Genomic DNA, 20,110 nt, shown 5'->3' with positions numbered 1-20,110 from the left:
TTTTAAAATTGAAAAATGCCTTGAAAAAATACTTTTGAGAAGTGTTTTTGAGAAATAAAATATTTATTTTAATATATACATTTAAATAATATTTAAATTAGTTAATATTATTATATTTTAATAAAAATATAAAAAAAATTAATATAACTTGTTATTAATATTTTAATATATGAAATATAAATTTTAAATATTTTTAAGCAATAAATATTAATTATTTATAAAATTTAATTAAAATATATAAACTATATTTTAAATATTTAAATATAACCATTAAATATTTGTAATTAGTATTTAAAAATTTTTAATTAATGATTTTAAACTAAAGTGTTTTAGGAGAGGCAAAACTAAAAATTTTTACTTCTCCTTTTCAGAAGACTTTTCAAAATTACTCCTGAAAAGTTAAAAAATTTTAACGAAAAGCAACTTGTTTAGCACAATTTTTTTATCTAAAAAGTGTTTTTACAGCTAAGCACTGTAGAATAGTGTTCCAACTTAGAAGATTATGGAAAAGTATAGGTAGATCATAAACGAGGAAGAAATTCATCACACCAAGGGTGAGAACTAACAGCTATAGCATTTTGACAAGATTTTCTGACTTTGCGTTTGGGAAATTAACAATATCATTACTCACCACAATAACACATACATTGAACTTGAGCACTAACCAGTCTACCAATAGGAAAGGACAAACACTAGGCATTGCCATTCAAATTGCTGTGAAGACCAATTGGAAATAGATAAAGACAAAAGACAAAAGTTGAAACAACAAAATGTAAGGTAAATTGACTTGCTGATAAATAAATTCAACTTGACCACTAAACAGTAAATCTACCAATAAGAAAGAACAAACGCAAGGCTTTGCCATTCAAATTGGAAATACATAATGGTAATAAGACAAGAGTTGAAATAACAAAACGTTAAGCCAATTGACTTGCAGGTATCGCCCAAAATGTACTCCAAACACTGACTAACAATAATCAAAGATCTTACTCCCAGTTGATTAAACCACATGGGACACAAGACTTGTGTTCATCGGTTGAAACCAATCTCAAGTTCCATCCCCCAACAACCCTAAACCCAAAATAATAATATAAAGGGAAAAAAAATCCCCATAGAGAACTTTAAAATTTTGCATTGTCTGGGTAGTGAAAACCACCTCAAGCCATGATCATCCAGTATCAAGACAATCAATCATTTTCGACATAATGTTTCATTTAATGCAGAAGATACAAGTATTCTATCACCTAAAGGCGTAAAATTGCAGAACGGAAAAAGCTTAAAACTCTTTGTTTCTAAATTCAACCTTCTGAGAGAAGTTCATTACGCAGTAGGCAGAAATACAGAAACATATTCAAATTTTAGCAACAAGTTAAAACATAATAAGAACATTAAAGAGAAATACAGTAACTAATCGAAACATATTCAAATTTTAGCAACAAGTTAAACATAATAAAAGCAGTAAAGAGAAGAGCAGCGACAGTTGTATGCAGCAACTTGTATTCGTAAAATTCAATAAGAACAAACCTCAAAACTAACCCCAATTTGCATCAAAAGTAAAAATCCAAAGTACCCTTATATGAGTTCTCTTTTCAGCGGCCGGAGGGGTTTTCTCAAAGCTCGAATTCTTCATCTCTGAGAGCGATTTCAGCAGCCTCTTCATCTTCCTCGTCAAGAATAAAGTACTCATTTTTCTCCACCGGCCTAAACATGTAAAACATAACCAAATAAAACGCCAAACTCGCGGTCTCCTCGGCGGCATTACTAACCCATTGATACTTGTAAGCTGCAATCGTCCTTAAAGCAAAAACCACAATTCTTGTGAAATACAAATACCCAATCACCACAATGTAAAACTGCCTAAACAGGGTCAACTTCGCCAAATTCTTTGCAGCCTTCCCATCAGTCTTCGAAGTTTCTCTCAATGAACGGATCGACCAAACAATTGGGAAAATAATAGCGCAACAGCAGATGATATCGACCAGCAAAAACAACTGATTCCATGTCACCCAATCTTTAATAAAAGGCCCAGTTTCCCCGATCACGATCGAAGCAACATTAGCTAAAACTTGAAGCGGGATCACGATCATCAAAACCTTCTTTTCCCTTTCTTGTAAAAATGGTTTCAAAAAGGACCAACCGGTGCCGATCAAAATGATGACGGTGAAAAGCAAAACGACACGAATAAATTGAAAAATGTAGAATAAAACATCCCAGCCGTGAGGAGTTCCGGTAACCTTAACGTAATGCTTATCTTCGGCAGCGCAGATCAGATTCAAAGCTTTAAATAAAAGCAGACCGCTCATCAATAAATGGATCCGGTGCATGGATCGTTTGTTGGTATAACAAACGTAGATCCAACAACCCAAGAAGACTAAGTAGAGGATGGAGAAGAAGGTGTAAAGGGAAGGGAGGTGGGTTAGACCAGCGGAGAGGTAATCTTTGGAACCGTCGCGTTCAAGATTGTAGGTCTCGGTTCGGACGTTCATCGAAACGCGGGTTTCGGGGGCGCAATTGGCGAAAAAGAGAGAGTATTCATTGGGTGAAGAAACAGGGTAAGTGTGGTTGAAACGCGAGAGGGGAGGTGGGGAGAGGTCGCCGAAGGTGAAGAGATGCTGGATGTAGCGAGAATCGAGGACGCAAAAGTGAGGATTCTGTTGAATCTCGAGGAGGACTTGGAGGAGAGCTTCCTCGGATAAGAGGAAGAAGCCGAGGCGGGAAGCGTCGGGATTGGGGGCATTGGCGGAGGAAGTGACCGAGACGGAGGAGACGGAGATGGCGATGTGACCGGAGTGGGTGAAGCCGAATTTCTCGAAGAGGATCATGGGGCGAGAGTCGGAGGTGATGGTTAGGGTTTTGATCTCTGCGGTGGAGGAGGAAATGAGGGAAAGGAGGAAGAGGAGGAGGATCTGTAAGGGTAGTTTCGCCATTTTGGGAGAATTTACGGCGGTGGTTACGACGGTCGGCGTGGTAGTTACGTTGGACGGAAACGAAACTAGAGGAAGTGAATGAATGAATGAATGAATTTAAAAGGCTAAGGATATCGGGTTTTGCTTGGGATCTTAGATTGTTTTCCTTTTTGTGATGCTTTTATGATCTATCAGAGAAATCCAGATCGTAAAATAGGTCTCCATGTTCGATGGACATTGGCGAGTTGGGTCAGTCCAACTTAATGGGTTCAAAAATCAATGCGTTGCCTGAAAATGGTCCAACCCATTTTTATTTTAGGCTCAATATCTCTTTCCGTCCTTTTGCTATAGTTAAATTATCATTTTGATTTCATTAATTAACTCAACATCAATTACGTTAAAGAAACCATTTAAAATCGATATTTGTTATAATACTTAGTTATCATCAGCCCAAAACCCATTCGGATGGTAAGTTTAGAGTAGGATACGTGTTGACATGCATGAAACCTACTTAGTAAGTTATATCGATGAACAATACCATATCATATAAATAAAGAAACCCCACCATTTAAGAGAGACAGAGAAAAACATTCAACAAATTGGTGCTATGAGCGTGGAGAATTTTCGATCTTCAAATCTTCAGTTTGTAAAAAAATCAAAATGGCTCACCCCAATGAGAATTTTCTCATTAATTTTTTTTCAGGACAACCTGGAGTTTCTAGTGCTGGTAATCAGCCCAATGAGAAAGATTTATTACTAGTTGGTTTTCCGATCGACTAGAAATTTTGGGTGATTGGGCTCATGCTGGAGCCTCAAATTCTTTTGACTTGAATAACTTTTTTGGCCAGGGATTATCACTCCCCTCTGATCAGGAGGCATCCCCACAACAATATTTTTACTCTTCATGAGCAAATGAGATTGATGAGGGAGCAAATGACTTTGCAAAATGTTAGGTTTTAGTAGCAGCAAACATTTTAGTAAGAGTTATTAAGCAGAATGAAGAGATGAGGAAAAAGGAACAGTCAGATAATTCTGATTTCCATGATAATACCATTATGCATAAAGAAGGCCCCAGGGTACATGCAAAATCGTGATAGAATAAGATGGATGCTCTATGTAGAGATGTACGGCCTTTGCATCCTAACTCTCAAGATATTGATTGACTGTTTTGTTCTAACAATCTGCTGGCTCTTGAGATCACAACTATGAGTTTACAAGTTGATTTTAAAGTTCCAAAAGAAATGTTTGAAAGCAAGAGGGGCCCTCGAGCACATTTTATACAGTACAATGATTATATGAATGTGCTGGGAACTTCTGATGCTGCGAAGTGTAAGGCCTTCTCAACGACCCTTAAGGGAAGCGCAAAAGATTGGTATTTATCTCTCCCACAGGGTTCTATTCAGAGTTTTTCACAGTTAGGTCAGATGTTTTTAGGTAGGTTTCAAGCACATAGGACAATAGTGGGTACTCCTATAGGTTTGATGTTTATCAAGCAAAGAGAAGGGGAAAGCTTGAAGGATTATATTAATCATTTTCATGCAACGACATTAAATACAAAAAATCTAGACGACCAATTGGCCATCGATACTTTTATTATGGGAGTCTTGCATGAGCATATGCAATACTCGTTCACTTATAACAGGTCACAGGGTTTGGCAAATTTGTATGAGATAGCTTAAAATTTTCAATGTTTTTGCATGATCTTTTGCGGATATGTCTGGGGTGGATCCTCAAATAATTGTTCACATGTTAAATGTGCTACCTGAGGTTAAACTAGTTAAACAAATAAAAAGAAAGTTTGCTCCGTAAGTTGTAGAGGCAGGAAATCAGAAGGTGGGGAAACTGCTATCAACATGATTTATTAGAGAGGTCGCATATCCTGATTAGGTTTCGAATGTGGTAATGGTGAAGAAGGCTAATGGCAAGTGGAAAATGTGTATTGACTTCACCAACCTCAATAAAGTTTGCCCTAAGGACATTTTTCCCTTACTCTCGATTGATAGGTTGGTTGATGCATCCTCAGGGCATAGATTTATGAGCTAATTTATGGATGCATTCTTAGGTTATAATTAGATATCTATGACCCTAGAGGATCAGAACAAGACAACTTTTGTTACCGAGGAAGGCTTATTATACTATCAGGTCATGCCCTGTAATGACCCGAATTTTTACAATTATCAAAAAAGTACATTTTCGGGTCTCCGTTTCTGAAAAATAGATTTGTAAATATTTATTAAAAATATTTACGAAGTTAAGAGAGTGATTAATTAAAGTTTAATGAAGCAAATTAGCTTAAATAAAGGATAATTAGATGAAAGGATTAAATTGAATGAAGTGTGAAAGTTTAATTATAGAATAAAGAAAATTAAAAGGACTAAATAAGGAAATAAACCAAAAAGAGTGCCAAGTGTATGGCAAAAATAAAATACAAGTATAATAAATATAATACACACATTTGTAATACATATATTTATTTACTTATTATTTAAGTAAATATTAATGTATTTATTATTATTAAATTAATATTATATGATAAATAAATAAAAAGTTGACAAATGCATGGTATGTATAGTGACATGTGTGATACTAATATACATACATTTGTAAAATACATGTATATTTACTTATTATATAAGTATATTATTAAATTATATATTATTATTAAGTAAAAGATATTTATATAATAAATAGATTAAAGAAAGACAAATGTAATAATATATGTGTATACAAATGTAAAATAGATATTGGATATTAAATAGATATTTTATTATAGCTATTATTAAGTTATTATAATATATATATATATAAAGTAAAAGGAATAAAAAAAAAGAATAGAAAAAGAAGGAAAGGATGAAACGAAACAGAGAGCAGGGGAAAGAAAGAAGGAAGGAAAAAAAAGAAAGAAGGAAAAAGGAAAAAAATTGGATTTCAGGGCTTGAAAGTTAAATAGGTAAGTCAATTTAGCCCTTTTTACTTAATTTTGATGTTTTGGAAGCTTTGGGACAAGATTTTGATGAAATTAAGTGAATATTTTGAAAGTTATTAGATTTTTAAATATTGTTCATGTTGAATAAAAAGATGAATTACGGGTTAGATTGATAGGAATTCAAGTTAGAAATGAAATAAGGATTGAATTGTAAAGTAATTCATAAGTTTTATGTTGTAGGGACTAAATTGATGAAATTTCGAAATTAGGAAAATATGCTGAAAATTTAATAGTTAAGTATGAGTTTAGTTAAAAATTGAGTAGAAATAAAGTATGAATTAAGATAGAAAAGTAAGTGAATTTAGTTAGGATTAAATTGAAATTAAAAGTAGAAAATCAACATTTTGCACTAAGACTATTTTGGACAGCAGCAGTAGTCTAAGTTTGAAAAATCACCAAAAATTGTATAAATTGAATTAGAGGATGAATAAAATATGTAATTAAAGCTTATTGAGTCTAGTTTCTTATAGAAGAAACGATGTAAGCAATTGAATTGTAAATTATGAGATATAATGAATTTTGTGAGACAATGTTAGAATGAATTCGGGTTCCCCTGTTCTGACTTTGAAAAATCACAAAAAATTGAAGAAAAATAATTAGAGGCTTAAAGTTATATTTTTAGAATTAATAATGAGTCTATTTTCAGGAGAAATCAATGGGAATATTATCTGAGTTCTGTGCTGTGAGATAATTAATTTTTAGTGAAGAAGGGTCGGAACTGTCAGACAGCAGAATAGGGGTGAATTTAAAGAATAAACTGCACCTAATGGCTAAACTAAAAAATTCTGAAAATTGGTAAGAAGATATATGAGTCTAGTTTCAGGTAAAATTAATGGATTTTAATTTGGAGTTCCGTAGCTCGAGTTATAAATAATTTAGTGACTATGACACAGATGGACAGCTTGAATATTCATAAAAGTAAATAATAAAAATTATAGATAATGTTACTTACAAGTGTGTTATATACACTAAGGATGTGGAATGGAGAGGAGGAGGAGGAAAAATATGTATGAATATTCATCTAGCATGGCTAATTTGCATGTTTTAGGCCCAGGGGCTAAATTGAATAAAAGTAAAACTTTATGGGTAATTTTGTAAAAATGTCAGAAATGACCAAATTGCATGAAATGAATTATTTTATTATTTAAATTACAAAATTGAATGAAATTATTAATTTAGTTCAAGATCGGGGGAAAACATGTTTTAGGGATTAAATTGAAAAGTGTTGAAATTATGGAAAATTCTGATAGTTTATAGAATTCATGGATTGTTATCAATATGTATGAGAATAATATCTAGAAATAAGGATTAAATTGCAAGAATTTTATTTTCCTGACCCTAAGGATGAAATCGTCATTAATTAAAAGTTTAGGGGCAAAATAGTAATTTTTCCTAGAGCATTAATTAAATGCATTAGAATATGAAATAAATGAAAATGATGATCAAATTTATTTATAAAGATTCGGACGACTCAAAAATGAGACTTGATCGTGGAAAATAAAAGATATCAGATTAATGAAATTATAAACACAAACAAGCAATGAGATAAGTTTGTGTAACTTGAATTGTATTTTAAATACTTGAAATATGTGGTTATGTGATGAAAATATGATTTGAATGTTCAATTCATGATAATGGATGAAATGTTGCTAATACTCGATATAAATTGAAAATAAAGCCCGGTTAAATGAAAGGAAAATTCGATGGATCTCTGAAAAGGAATTGACGGTAAAAAGGATCTAGCCCGGACGGGTGATCCTATTCTGATACAGCCCTCCCAAAGAATACGTGTAAAATGAATTTAGCCCGGACGGGTAATCCGAATTAGGGTCTGAATTTAGCCTGGACTGGTAATTCAGATCGAAGCTCATTAGAGTAATTGTCATTGCAGGGGATTTAGCCTGGACTGGTAATCCCGACAATACTCTATGAGTTTATATTACAGGGGATTTAGCCTGGACTGGTAATCTCACTGTAAGGGTGAGGTTCGCGGGAGTGGGCTCTCTGATATGAAATGTGTAAGACCATGGTTGAAAGATACCATGGCAACCTGATATGAAATGAATAAGACCATGGTTGAAAGATACCATGGCAACGTGACATGAAAAGAATAAGACCATGGTTGAAAGATACCATGGCAACATGACAGAAAATGAATGAGTAAGACCATAGTTGAAAGACACTATGGCATCATGTCAAAGATAAATAAGACCGTGGATGGGAGACGCTATGACATCTATTGAACAATTGATATTCAGGTAATACTTATCAGATGACGAATGGTTATATGAAATGGTTGTGTGAAATGTTTACAAGAACTGGTCGTATGGAAATATATGTACAAAATAGTTGTATGAAATAATTATGAAGATAAATAAACGAAATAAGCATAAGTACATGGAATATAATTTATGTCAAGTTTGATATACATAAAATATATGGAAATGATGGAGCATGAAATATTGATATAATGAAATGAATGATATATGCTTATGAAGAAACGGTAAGAGCATGATATGTTTCATGACATGTACATATATGATTATCTTTGATATGTTGATACAAGGAAATTATGTAAGTTGAGACTATTATTAAACTCAAGTGCGATATGTAGAGAAAATAAGTATATCGATGTTGAATTTAGATGAAATGTTTGCAAGTATACTAACAATGATGTTGTTTGATGCTTAGACAAGTGCCAAACTATTGATCGAACAGTAACATGTTTAATTATAATGAGCATTGAAATAGTAAGTACTTAGATGAAAATAAAATTTAAGATTTTGCGAAATTTTTTTATAATCCCGATTTAATTCCGGTTGGTTTCTAATGTATGTTTGAGGCTTCGAGGGCCCAATAGAGAGATGTTATGATTATTTCTAAAATATGAATAATAAATGACTCAAAATTATCTGAAAATGTTCAGTAAACTCCGGTAATGTCTCGTACCCTATTCCGGCAATGGATACGGGTAGGGGGTGTTACACGCCCTTTGGTTTGAAGAACGCAAATATGACTTACCAGAGATTGGTAAACAAAATTTTTAAAGAGCAGATTGGACGAAGTTTTAAAGTTTATGTTGTTGATATGTTGGTGAAAATTTCTACTAGCATGTTCAAGATTTATCATAGGCATTCATGTTCAAGAATTATCATAGGCATTCACGTATTTAAACCTTAAACACCCTTACCACCTTCATCAGCTTCACCCTCACTACCCTCACCACCTTGATTACCATCACCAGAACATTTAACAGATGTTGCAGTTAATAGTAAATCATCATCAACAAAAACAACAATGTCAATCTCAAGCTCTACATACAGGTCTATCTCCTTATGCTTAACTAGTAGTTAAACATGTCAATAGTGCTACTATCATTCTACACAACCTTAAATTTATCTTACAAAGTCCCACTACCATGTACGTGGAAATAAATTAGTTGCACTGTATTAAACCTTAACCATTTTTTAACTATTTTACACAACTCAAAATATAATATCATATTTGGATCCTCTTTAATCCTCAACATCTCACCACCTGAATACCTAACATGGGAATCACGTACAAATTTACCTCCAACATACAAGTTTATGTAGTATTCCTCCTTCACAAACATATGTAGTTTAAACAATTAAAAAAAACATATTACAAAAGTTAGAAAACAGTAAGATTCCATACTAATAGACAAATAAAGTGTAACAAAAAAAGGTTTACACAAACAAAATATGAAATAATATAAACAATACAAAATGCATATAAAATTAGATGATTTAATAATTATATAATCAAATCTTATAAAGTTTATATATATATAACATAAAAACAACCAAAGATGCAGGGATCACTTCAATAAGTTCACCTATTGAACTCTACCTAGAATTAATGCCCACACCAACCAACATTATAACCCTCGGATAAAAATCATGCATTGAACCAAAAAGTATAATAAAACATATAAATTTGTCAAATTTTGGGGTTGACCACTATCATTAATGAAATCGAAAACTCTAAACCAAGAAACTAAAAACTAAAAAGTCCTCTTCTTTCCAGTAATTAAATTGAAAACCCTAAACAAAAAAAAGCTAAAATACCCAAAATTTCTCTTGTAACAGCCTAATTTTCAATGGTGTCGGGAATAGAGATTTGAGATCACCAAATCCGACAAGTGAGTCAAAAATTTAATAAATTAATACCTATGAGTCAAATGTGAATATAGAAGTATTTTTGAATTAGTGAATTTGGTGATTTAAAGAATTAATTAGGTAAATTGGGTCGAGAATGAGGTATCGAGACCTTGACTTCATAAACCGAGCCATAAATATTTTTAGAAATATTTATGGAGTGTTAATGAGGTAGTATTAAAATTTCGTCAGAAAATTTTGACGTTTGGGTGGTTAATTAAATAAAAAGGACTAAATTGAAAAAGGTGTAAAAGTTGTTAAAAGGATAAATAGCTCAATTGTCAAATGATGAAGGACCTAAAGTGAAAATAAGCCCAAAAGAGATATTTTGGGCGGCAATAAATGAGAAAAAAATCAGGAAAAGGGTGAAAGAAGGGCAAAATTAGAAAATTACCAAAATTAGCTAAATAAAAATGGGACCAAATTGAAATATCTAGAATTCTCTTAATTTTTTCTTCATTCTCATCAGCCAAAACGCCATAGGAGGGGTTCTATAAGCTGGTATTTCATAATTTTTGCACCAAGTGAGTTAATCCTTACCTTTTTCTTATAATTTTTGTGTTTTTAAGACTTTTACAACTAGGTCCTACTGTTAAATTTATTAGTTTTTGATTTCATGGATGAAATTGAAAGTAATCATGGTTGAGTGTTGTAAGTTTCTGATGAAATAAAATGAAATTGAAGCTTTAATTTGTTTATGAGATGATTTTATTAGGTAATTTCAATAGAAATTGATTTTTAGAACCAAATTATGAAAATATTTGGAATTAAAGTCTAGTGCTGAAATTCTGATTCCCAAAGGTTATAAAGTAATTTAAAGTGATAGAATAAAGTGTTAATTGAGAAAAATCAGCTCAATTGAGAAGCTAATTGAGTAGAGACGAAATTATTATTTATTAAAAGCTTAGGGGAAAATGGTAATAAACATCTTGCACTAAAACAGTTTTGGACAGCAGCAGTAAGCTAACTTTGAAAAATCACTATAAATTGTAGAAATTGAATTAGAAGATGAACAAAATATGGAATTGTAAATTATGATATATAATAAATTTTGTAAGACAATGTTAGAATGAATTCCGGTTCTCCTATTCTGAATTTGAAAAATTATAAAAAATTTAATAAAAATAAATAGGGGCTTAAATTTATATGTTTAGAATCCTGAATTAGTCTATTTTCAAGAGAAACAAACAGCAACATCATTCAAATTCTGTACGAGGAGATAATTAATTTTTAGTGAAGAAGGGTCGAAACTGTCAGACAGCAGAACAGGGATGACTTTAAAGAATAAACTGTACATATTGGTTAAACCAAAAATTATGAAAATTTTATGGTAAGAAGATACATGAGTCTAGTTTCAGGGAAAATTAGCGGATCTTAATTTGGAGTTTTGTAGCTCAAGATAAAAATAATTTAGTGACTATGACACGGATGGATAGCTTGAATATTCACATAAGTAAATGGTGAAAATTATGGATAATGTTACTTACAAGTGTGTTATTTATACTAAGGATGTGGATGGAGAGGAGTAGGAGGAAAATATACATATATATGAATGACTTGTGTATAAATTGATCACATGCCCGATTATAATCGATAAATTTTGAATTAGAAATGATATAATGTTTTATTTGGAATATTTATTATGAAATTATGATTATCGCTATAATACAAAAATCGAACTTGTGAGTTTATATAACTAAATTTTAGTGACCATTTGTTAATATTATTAAATTTCAATATTATTTTATGAATGGTGATTAATATTTATGTATGTTAATTGTTGAAAATAAGTAAATTATGTACAAAAGTTATGAAATTGAACTGAGTATTTCGGAGGAACAGAACCCAGGAAATGAGTATGATCTTTCAGTGAAAAAGATGAATTGACAGTAAATTACCCAAGTAAACCGAGATTCAGCATTTGTTGCGAATTCTCGTGTTTGCTTTCCGTTTAGCTCTTACGAGCTTTCGTTAACTCATGAGTTTCAGCTAACCCTTTTGGGGTTTCAGTTCAGCTCTGATGAGCTTCAGTTAGCCCTCGGGCTTCTGTTTAGCACTTGTGTGCTTCAGTTAGCCTTCGGGCTTTCATTTAGCACTTGTGTGCTTCAGTTAGCCTTCGGGCTTCCGTTTAGCACTTATGTGCTTCAGCTAGACTTCGGGCTTCAGATCACGATGTACTCAAATCCGTAAGCCGTCCCTTGAATGGACAAGTTGGTAAGTCGTAAATGTAACGTGTGGAAAAAGAAATGTAAGTAATGTTATCATTATTATTGAGCTCAATTATGTGATTTCGTCATTCAGAGATTGTGTTTGACAGGATATGTTAGTAAATTATGAGTACATGAATCAAAGTAACAGAATTTAAACACCTAATGAGGTTGAGCTCATTCATATGAATTTGTCATTTGAAATTGTGATTGACAGGAAGAAATAGTGAATTGCATGCTAATTATCTGAAAAACAAGAAAAATGATGGTTATTGATATATGGAGACATGAGACATTGATATATGAATGTGGAATATGTTTGATAAATGTGTTCATTTATAATTATGGAATTATGTACCTCATGTGTGCTATTTGCATAAAGATGATATTTCAAATATTTTGGTGAATAAAGCTTAAATATGAAATAGTATGAAATCGAGACAAGTTGTTATGAAAATATATTTAAATTATCTGTAAGTGTTTCGTACTCCTTGGTAATGCCTCGTACTCTATTTCGGCGATGGATACAGGTAGAGAGTGTTACATCTCTTCTAATTAGTAGCCAAATCGAAAACCCTAAGCAAAAATCCCTAAAATAAAAGATCATAAATCTTAAACCCTAAACCAAAATCCTCAAAATAAAAAAAAATTTAAACTAAAATCCCCAAATTCAACAACCTTAAACGAAAGTCACCAAACTCTAAAACTCTAAACCAAAATCAAAATAACATATATAACGTTTTCAATATGAAAACTTTTTAAAACATACCCCAAAACACCATTGGAAGCCAAAATGCGATTCTACAACAGGCTTTGGATAATCTTCTTTCGCACAATTTTTTTTACATTCTTGAGTTAGGGTTCAATTTTTGCTCTCTTTTTTTTTTAGATTATCTAATAGTGATTGTTTTTTTTTAAGTTCAGACTTCTCATTTCTGAAACAATTCAAAGTCGGTGTGTATTATGTTTTTAGTTTTTAATTGTTTTTTAATGAATAAAAGTTTTTTGTATTATTTTTTATTTAATTACGTGCGAAATGCGTTGACACCTAGGTGAAATAAAAAAAAATTTCCACATCAGCTTAGTTAGTCAACTAATGACCACATCATCATGTCAGTTAAATACAAATCAATTTGACAAAAAAAAATAAACTTACTAATATTTCCTTTTTTAACCATTAACATCAAATAATTTCTTATATTTCCAAACATTTTAACACGATGTTTTTCCTCGCTTCCACCCACGTTTATAGTGTGCCCATTTTATTTTATCATTGAGTTGCTGTTCTGTGATTAGCATAAATAGATTTAGGTGCATTGCTGTCTCTCTATCAATTGCGTTTGACTGCTTTAATTGTACAATCATCGTTTAATTTCTGTTTCGTTCCCGAGAAATTTGGCGGAATAAGTAATTCCAGTTTTTCTTGTTTCTAAAAGGTGAAGTTTCTTTTTTTTTCCTTCCGTTTTTCTATTCTAAGTAATAAGTTAATGACATTCTGTACTGGGTTTCATATAATATTTGTGAAGCGGGATTTCACGATTTTGTATGAAACTAGCAGCTGTTAGATTCCCGGTCTTGCTTTTCTTTTTCTTTTATTTATATTTTGTTGTTGATCAAAAGGGGAGCATTGGGTTTTGGTTTAATTTTGAATTGCATGCAGATACCTGAAGATAAAGAGTGAATACGATTGAGAGGAAAGGAAGGTGTTGGATTTATACAATTGATTTTTTTATTCATTTTTTATTGGAAAATAAAGAATCTGAAAAAGGGTTTTCGTTATTTTCCCTTGAATTTTTTTTAATCCGAAAAAGGATTAAGATTTGACAAATGAATGTGGTTGGCAAAGTTGGGAGTTTAATTTCACAAGGTGTATATTCTGTTGCTACCCCTTTCCATCCTTTTGGCGGGGCTGTTGATGTCATTGTTGTTCAGCAACAAGATGGGACATTTCGAAGCACGCCATGGTATGTTCGGTTCGGGAAGTTTCAGGGTGTTTTAAAAGGGGCTGAGAAGGTTGTTCGTATAACTGTTAATGGCGTTGAAGCAGATTTTCATATGTGTCTTGATAACTCTGGGGAAGCCTATTTCGCAAGGGAGGTTGATGCTGGTAAAGGATATGATACAAATGGTGAGCTGAAAGATTCTGAGTGTGAAGTGACACAGGATGATGGTAATAGACACATTGCTCAATTTTGTAGACTTGAACATAGTGTCTCAGACACCAGGGTGGCTCTGTTGAGGGATGAATTAGATGCCATTAATCCGAAGCGGCTTGAAAGGTCGGAATCTGATACTAGGTTCTATGAGTTTCAAGATGAGCAATCCTTTCTAGAGGATTCAGTTAATGTGTCAGATGTCGGGCCTGGCCAATGTGATGGTTCAGATGCTGCATATCTTGGTGAAGCACAAGATTTAGATTCAGAAGTTGTCTTGGTCAGTGTGGATGGTCATATGCTTACAGCCCCTGTATCAGCATCGGAGGAAAATGGTGAAGATGTGCAATTAAGCACACCCAGGTTTCATATAGGACCAGATGAAGAACCTGAGTGTTGCAATGGTAATGAGGAGCTAATTTCAGGTGACGATGTGTGTGCCGCTGGTTGTATTAATAAGCTCAGTTCAGCAGCGGATAAGGACTCTCATGATATTAGTGCGAACAGTGATTCAACTGCTTTGAGACACCATCCAGAAGTTTGTGTAAAGGGGAGGGAACATGGCTGTCAAACCGAAGTAACTCAAAACCTTTCTAACCATCAAAGTGAATTTAACAGGCCAAGTGATTTTGGAGATGCATCTGTGATTAAGAGAAGGGGGGAGGTTTTTCAAAGCTGCCTTGAGCTATCTGAATTGGGAAGACATGGTGAAAACACTGATCCTGTAGGTACAAATAGGCCATCTAAAGCTCACATTTCCCAAGATAAACCTTCTTGCAGCCCTCCAGACGTTAATGAAATCAAAGATGGAGATGTTGGTGACTCCAGAAAGGAAGATTTATTGTCTTCTTCCAACAATAATGGATCTCCTGACTTACCAGTTGAAAACAAAGTGTTGGAATCTGATTGTTTGGATCCTAACAATGCGTCTGTTGGTAATGGATCTCAAGTGAAAGATGAACAGTTTGGCACATCAGCATTGACTGATGGGATAAATGGCAGTCCACAAATTCCTGAACCTGAGAATAAGAGTAGCCAAAGTGAGAGTGTCAAAACTGAATCTACTTCTGGTAAAGAGACAGAAGCTCGTGCTAATCCAGGTAAGGAGCTAAGAGTCCTTTTCCTCCTTTAATTATTTCCCTCTCTTTTTCCTTGCTTTGATTCTCATGGAATACTTGGTTTCTCTTGCTCACCTTGTCCTTTCAGGAGTTGAGATCTCTCTCTGTGGAAAAAAACTTCATGCTGGTATGGGGTTAGATGCTGCAGCTGCAGTCTTTGAAGCACACCGCATATCAAAGGAAGAATTTAAAAATAATGCAAGGTCAATTATTAAGAATTCAAACCTTATCGTCCGGTTTGGAGACAGGTATTTTCCTTGGGAAAAAGCTGCTTCTGTTGTTCTTGGAATGGCTGTATTTGGTTCAGAGTTATCTCTTGAGCCCCGCGATGCAATCCGTGTTGAACAGGATGAGTCATCAAACTCAAAGGGTGATGATTCTGTAGTCACTTCCACATCCTCTAGCCGCGGATGGAACCTCTGGCCTATTCCATTTACAAAGGGCAAAACACTTGAGCACACTGATAGCAATTCATCGAGTGAGGAGTTGTTTGTTGATTCTGAATCTGATATACAAAATACACAAGCAGGTTCAACTCTTGATTCTTCCTGCAAGCAATTTATTAGAACCAATGTTCCCACTACTGAGCAGATAGCTTCCTTGAATCTGAAAGATGGTCAAAATATGATTACTTTCAGTTTCTCCACCAGGGTTTTTGGAAACCAAGAGGTTTCAGTTCTCTGCTAAATTCCTCACTCATGTTTTTGAGGTTTGTGTAATGCTCAAATGGCAGCCTCTAAAACCTATGCATCTTTAACAGGTTGACGCTCATCTTTACTTGTGGAAGTGGAATGATAAGATTGTAATCTCAGACGTTGATGGAACTATTACCAAGTAGGGATTTTTACCTCCTGACGTATCTCTCTTCATTATTTAAAATGTTCTCGTTTCACTCATTTAGGGGCTTGTCTAGACTCACCTGTAATTCTTATTATGATATGTGTATTCTCAACCGGTACATGATTTCCTTAATAGACTTGTTATGATAAGTTCAACACTGAACTATTAAGTAAAACTGGATTATAAAAGAACCGGAGATAAATAAGCCAGGTACTTATATATTTGAAGCCGAGATTGATCTTCCCCTAAGACCTTTAGCATTAAAGCAACAATGAGCATTTCCACAACCTGTCATTTCCTAATTGATTTATGGTGAAATCTTTGTTTTGAATGTGTTTCAATCTTGTCTAAGAACAAAATGTATCTTTCGATAACCTTGACACATTTCTTTCAGGTCTGACGTTTTAGGCCAGTTTATGCCTTTAGTTGGAAGGGATTGGACACAGTCTGGTGTGGCCAAACTTTTCTCTGCTATAAAGGTATGCTTTTCCTCATATGTTTCATTGTTCAACTTGACTTAATTGAGCCTTAATTCTATTCTGTACTATGATGCAAAACTGGATCTATGAAATGACTCCAGCATTATTCCTTTCCTTTCGTATACCCACCACCAATCAAAAGTTGCCTCAGTCTCATGTTTTCCTTTTCTTGTTTCTTCTTCTTTATAAAGTTTCTATTGATCTAAGTGATGATATATTCTTTCATCAGGTTTTATAATGCTAGTTTATGGAATAGCATTTGACAGACTTAGCACCATGATGATGTGAATGTTATCCCATTATTATGCTCCTTAACTTTTCTCTCTTACTACCATGTTTTTGCATACACAAACACAATATTGCTTCGATGGAACATTGGGTTCAATATCAAGTCACTTTGGAGTTTGATTTACCAAAGTGATTTCCTTGGTATCTGATGTCAAATACCGAATTGTGTGTTCACAACAGGAGAATGGATATCAGCTTCTATTTCTCAGTGCGCGTGCAATTGTTCAGGCATATTTAACCAGAAACTATTTACTCAACCTGAAACAGGTAGCAAAATAGCCCAGGTTTTGCTGCTCTTAACCTCCTATTTCAATGTTAGAAAATTCTAATATACTATTTTTTATTTCTTCAAAAGAATTATTTTCTGTTGCATCTGAATTTTACATTTTACTTATGGAAGCAAAAAGGCAATATGACAAAATAATAACTAAATGGATAAGCCAACACATTTAGAGCCATCTTGTAAAAAAAAAAATCGTTGAAATCATGAGTATGTAATCAAATTCTTAACTGATTCCTTTTTTCATGCAGGACGGAAAAGCTTTACCGAATGGACCTGTTGTTATTTCCCCTGATGGTTTGTTTCCTTCATTGTACCGTGAAGGTAAGGTCTTCGATTTTTTTCCCCCCCATTTTTTTTCCATTGTTTATTGAAGTAAAATATAGCTTGTTGTTTCAAGTTTGCATCACAACTTTGTGGCTTCGGTAACACGAGGGAAATTACATCCCATCATAGAACCCATGAATGATAAAAGTGTCTATTTTTGCAGTTTTGATCTTTTTTGTCGAAATCTTTTGACTGTAGTATGTAGTTATGTACTTGCATGCATTATCTTTTGTATCCTCTTCACCCCTCCCCATTTTCTTCTTAGTTGTGATAACATATGAGTACCATTCTGAGTTATTCTACAATTTCCTCCTTATTCATGGCAGTGATAAGAAGAGCACCTCATGAATTCAAAATAGCATGTTTAGAGGTAAATTCTGAAATAATAAACCTTGTTTCTCAATATAGATTTAAACTATTACTATGATCAGATCGGTCTTTCACATTTGATTTATTGGTTACATGTGCATGCAGGATATCAAGAAACTTTTCCCTTCCGATCACAATCCGTTTTATGCTGGCTTTGGAAACAGAGACACAGATGAGCTCAGTTACAGAAAAATTGGAATCCCGAAGGGCAAGATATTTATAATTAACCCTAAGGTACAACCATATGATTGTATGAGAAAAAAGAGACATAAAACTTAACTGAAGCCTGTCTTGCGGTTACTATTGACTTTCTAATAATCTTGGCAGGGTGAGGTGGCTATTAGTCAACGTATTGATGTAAGATCGTATACGTCATTGCATACTCTTGTTGATGACATGTTTCCGCCAGCCTCATTGGTTGAGCAGGTAAGGAGTATATTTCCTGTCTCTTTACTACAAATTCTCTGCAAGATTGTCCCTGGATTTTATTTTGGAGCCTTCAATGGTTTCCCTGATATGGAAATACTTTTGCAGGAAGATTATAACGCATGGAATTTTTGGAAAGTGCCATTACCGGATATTAAGTGAGATGTTGGCTTAAGGAAATACAGTTTACTTCTACCAACTAGTTAATGAGATGATGAGTTGGGTAAAGTGGCCCCATGGTGAACGGATCGTCGTGACTGCTTCCCACACATTTATATTCATCTGTGACCTTCAAAATCAAAATCATTGCCTCCCACAGATGTATGTACCATAGAAATAAAAACATTGTTTTGTTGATTTCTATGATTAATATAAAGTGCATTTTAACACATTCTACTTGTTCATTTGGATGGTTGATTAGAGTTCTTAAGACGAAAAAGTTGTCGATTGCAATTAAAAATATGCATATTTATTATTGTAAGATGAAAAAGTGGACAATATGTTTCATGGAGGGGAGAGAACACTCTATCATAATTAACAAAAACATGAGTTTAACTACATCTTGAAGGGGATTGGTTCCTAATAAGGGTTGATTGCAGTAACAATAACCTAAGCTATGGCAATATGGCATAATAAGGCCATTAATAATGTTATATAAGATGTTTTCATCATCAGCACTGAAGATCCAACATAAAGATTCACTGAGCACTAGCTGAATCCAAAAGCTGAAGTTCAACAAAACATTTCCATGCAACTTTTCTTACAGTTCATATTTAAGGTTTATAATTGTTTTTCTTAATAATATCGTTTCTAAAGTTCGAACTTATGTTCTCTCTTGGAGAATGCAATATATTTACCACAACACTCAAATACTTTTTGATTAATTTGATGATTGTTGTAGATCACATGATATTACTCCAACATAATTCATCGCCATTTTTACGAAAATCTATAATAACAAACACATTTCCTATTCTCTTTGGTGCGTTGTTATAGTGGCATGTTATGGATTTGAACTCAAAATTCAGATGTCGAAGATCAAAAATTTCAATATATCTAATACCCAACCATTCCTTAAGGATCAACTATTGTTTTCGATGATTATAACTTCCTTTGGATATGAGTAGAACTCACGTTTCAATCAGTTCACAAATTTTGTACAAATGTACCATGATTTTCTGTTTAGATAACAACAATTTTATTCAATCGTGAATCTCGTACCACATTGGAGCACAAATTTTTCATTAGGGTATTTTGCTCCAGTTGAAAAGCAAAACTACCGTTAAAAAAATGGAAGGATTCACTTATACCTTTTAATTTTACATAATTTTGAATATTTTTCATGTGATTATTATTTAAGGATCTAATAATGATATATTATATTTCACTTATATAGATAATTTATATAGATCATGCATGTCAAATTTAATATAAATTAAGAAATTTTAATTATTTATTTTATTTAAAAAAAAAAATTTCTAACCGTTAAATAGATATTAATATATACAAAATTTTATATTGATATGATAGATATATTATATTGATTCGAA

The 20,110-nt window shown here is 33.1% G+C and overlaps 2 protein-coding genes across 3 annotated transcripts; one reads left to right on the top strand and one right to left on the bottom strand.

Annotated features, from left to right (window-relative positions):
* Positions 1-1,258: 1,258 nt before the first annotated feature.
* LOC107889725 (protein CANDIDATE G-PROTEIN COUPLED RECEPTOR 7) lies at positions 1,259-3,137 on the bottom strand. The gene has a single exon (XM_016814264.2). It carries the CDS (start codon positions 2,925-2,927, stop codon positions 1,611-1,613), a length of 1,317 nt encoding a protein of 438 aa, XP_016669753.1. The 5' UTR covers positions 2,928-3,137; the 3' UTR covers positions 1,259-1,610.
* A 10,358-nt stretch (positions 3,138-13,495) lies between these two features.
* LOC107889724 (phosphatidate phosphatase PAH1) lies at positions 13,496-18,949 on the top strand. 2 transcript variants are annotated; one of them, XM_016814261.2, is made up of 11 exons: positions 13,496-13,716; positions 13,941-15,533; positions 15,640-16,220; positions 16,312-16,385; positions 16,786-16,870; positions 17,339-17,425; positions 17,690-17,762; positions 18,092-18,135; positions 18,240-18,368; positions 18,462-18,560; positions 18,669-18,949. In XM_016814261.2, the coding sequence occupies exons 2-11, from the start codon at positions 14,108-14,110 to the stop codon at positions 18,720-18,722; spliced, it is 2,652 nt and encodes an 883-aa protein (XP_016669750.1). In that variant the 5' UTR covers positions 13,496-13,716; positions 13,941-14,107; the 3' UTR covers positions 18,723-18,949. The 2 variants fall into 2 exon arrangements, with proteins under 2 accessions (XP_016669750.1, XP_016669751.1); XM_016814262.2 differs by having other exon boundaries at positions 13,496-15,533.
* The last annotated feature ends 1,161 nt before the right edge of the window (positions 18,950-20,110 follow it).

Source organism: Gossypium hirsutum, chromosome A09 (assembly GCF_007990345.1).
Source record: "Gossypium hirsutum isolate 1008001.06 chromosome A09, Gossypium_hirsutum_v2.1, whole genome shotgun sequence".
NCBI lineage: Eukaryota > Viridiplantae > Streptophyta > Magnoliopsida > Malvales > Malvaceae > Gossypium > Gossypium hirsutum.
This window is presented reverse-complemented; position numbering and strand designations above follow the sequence as displayed.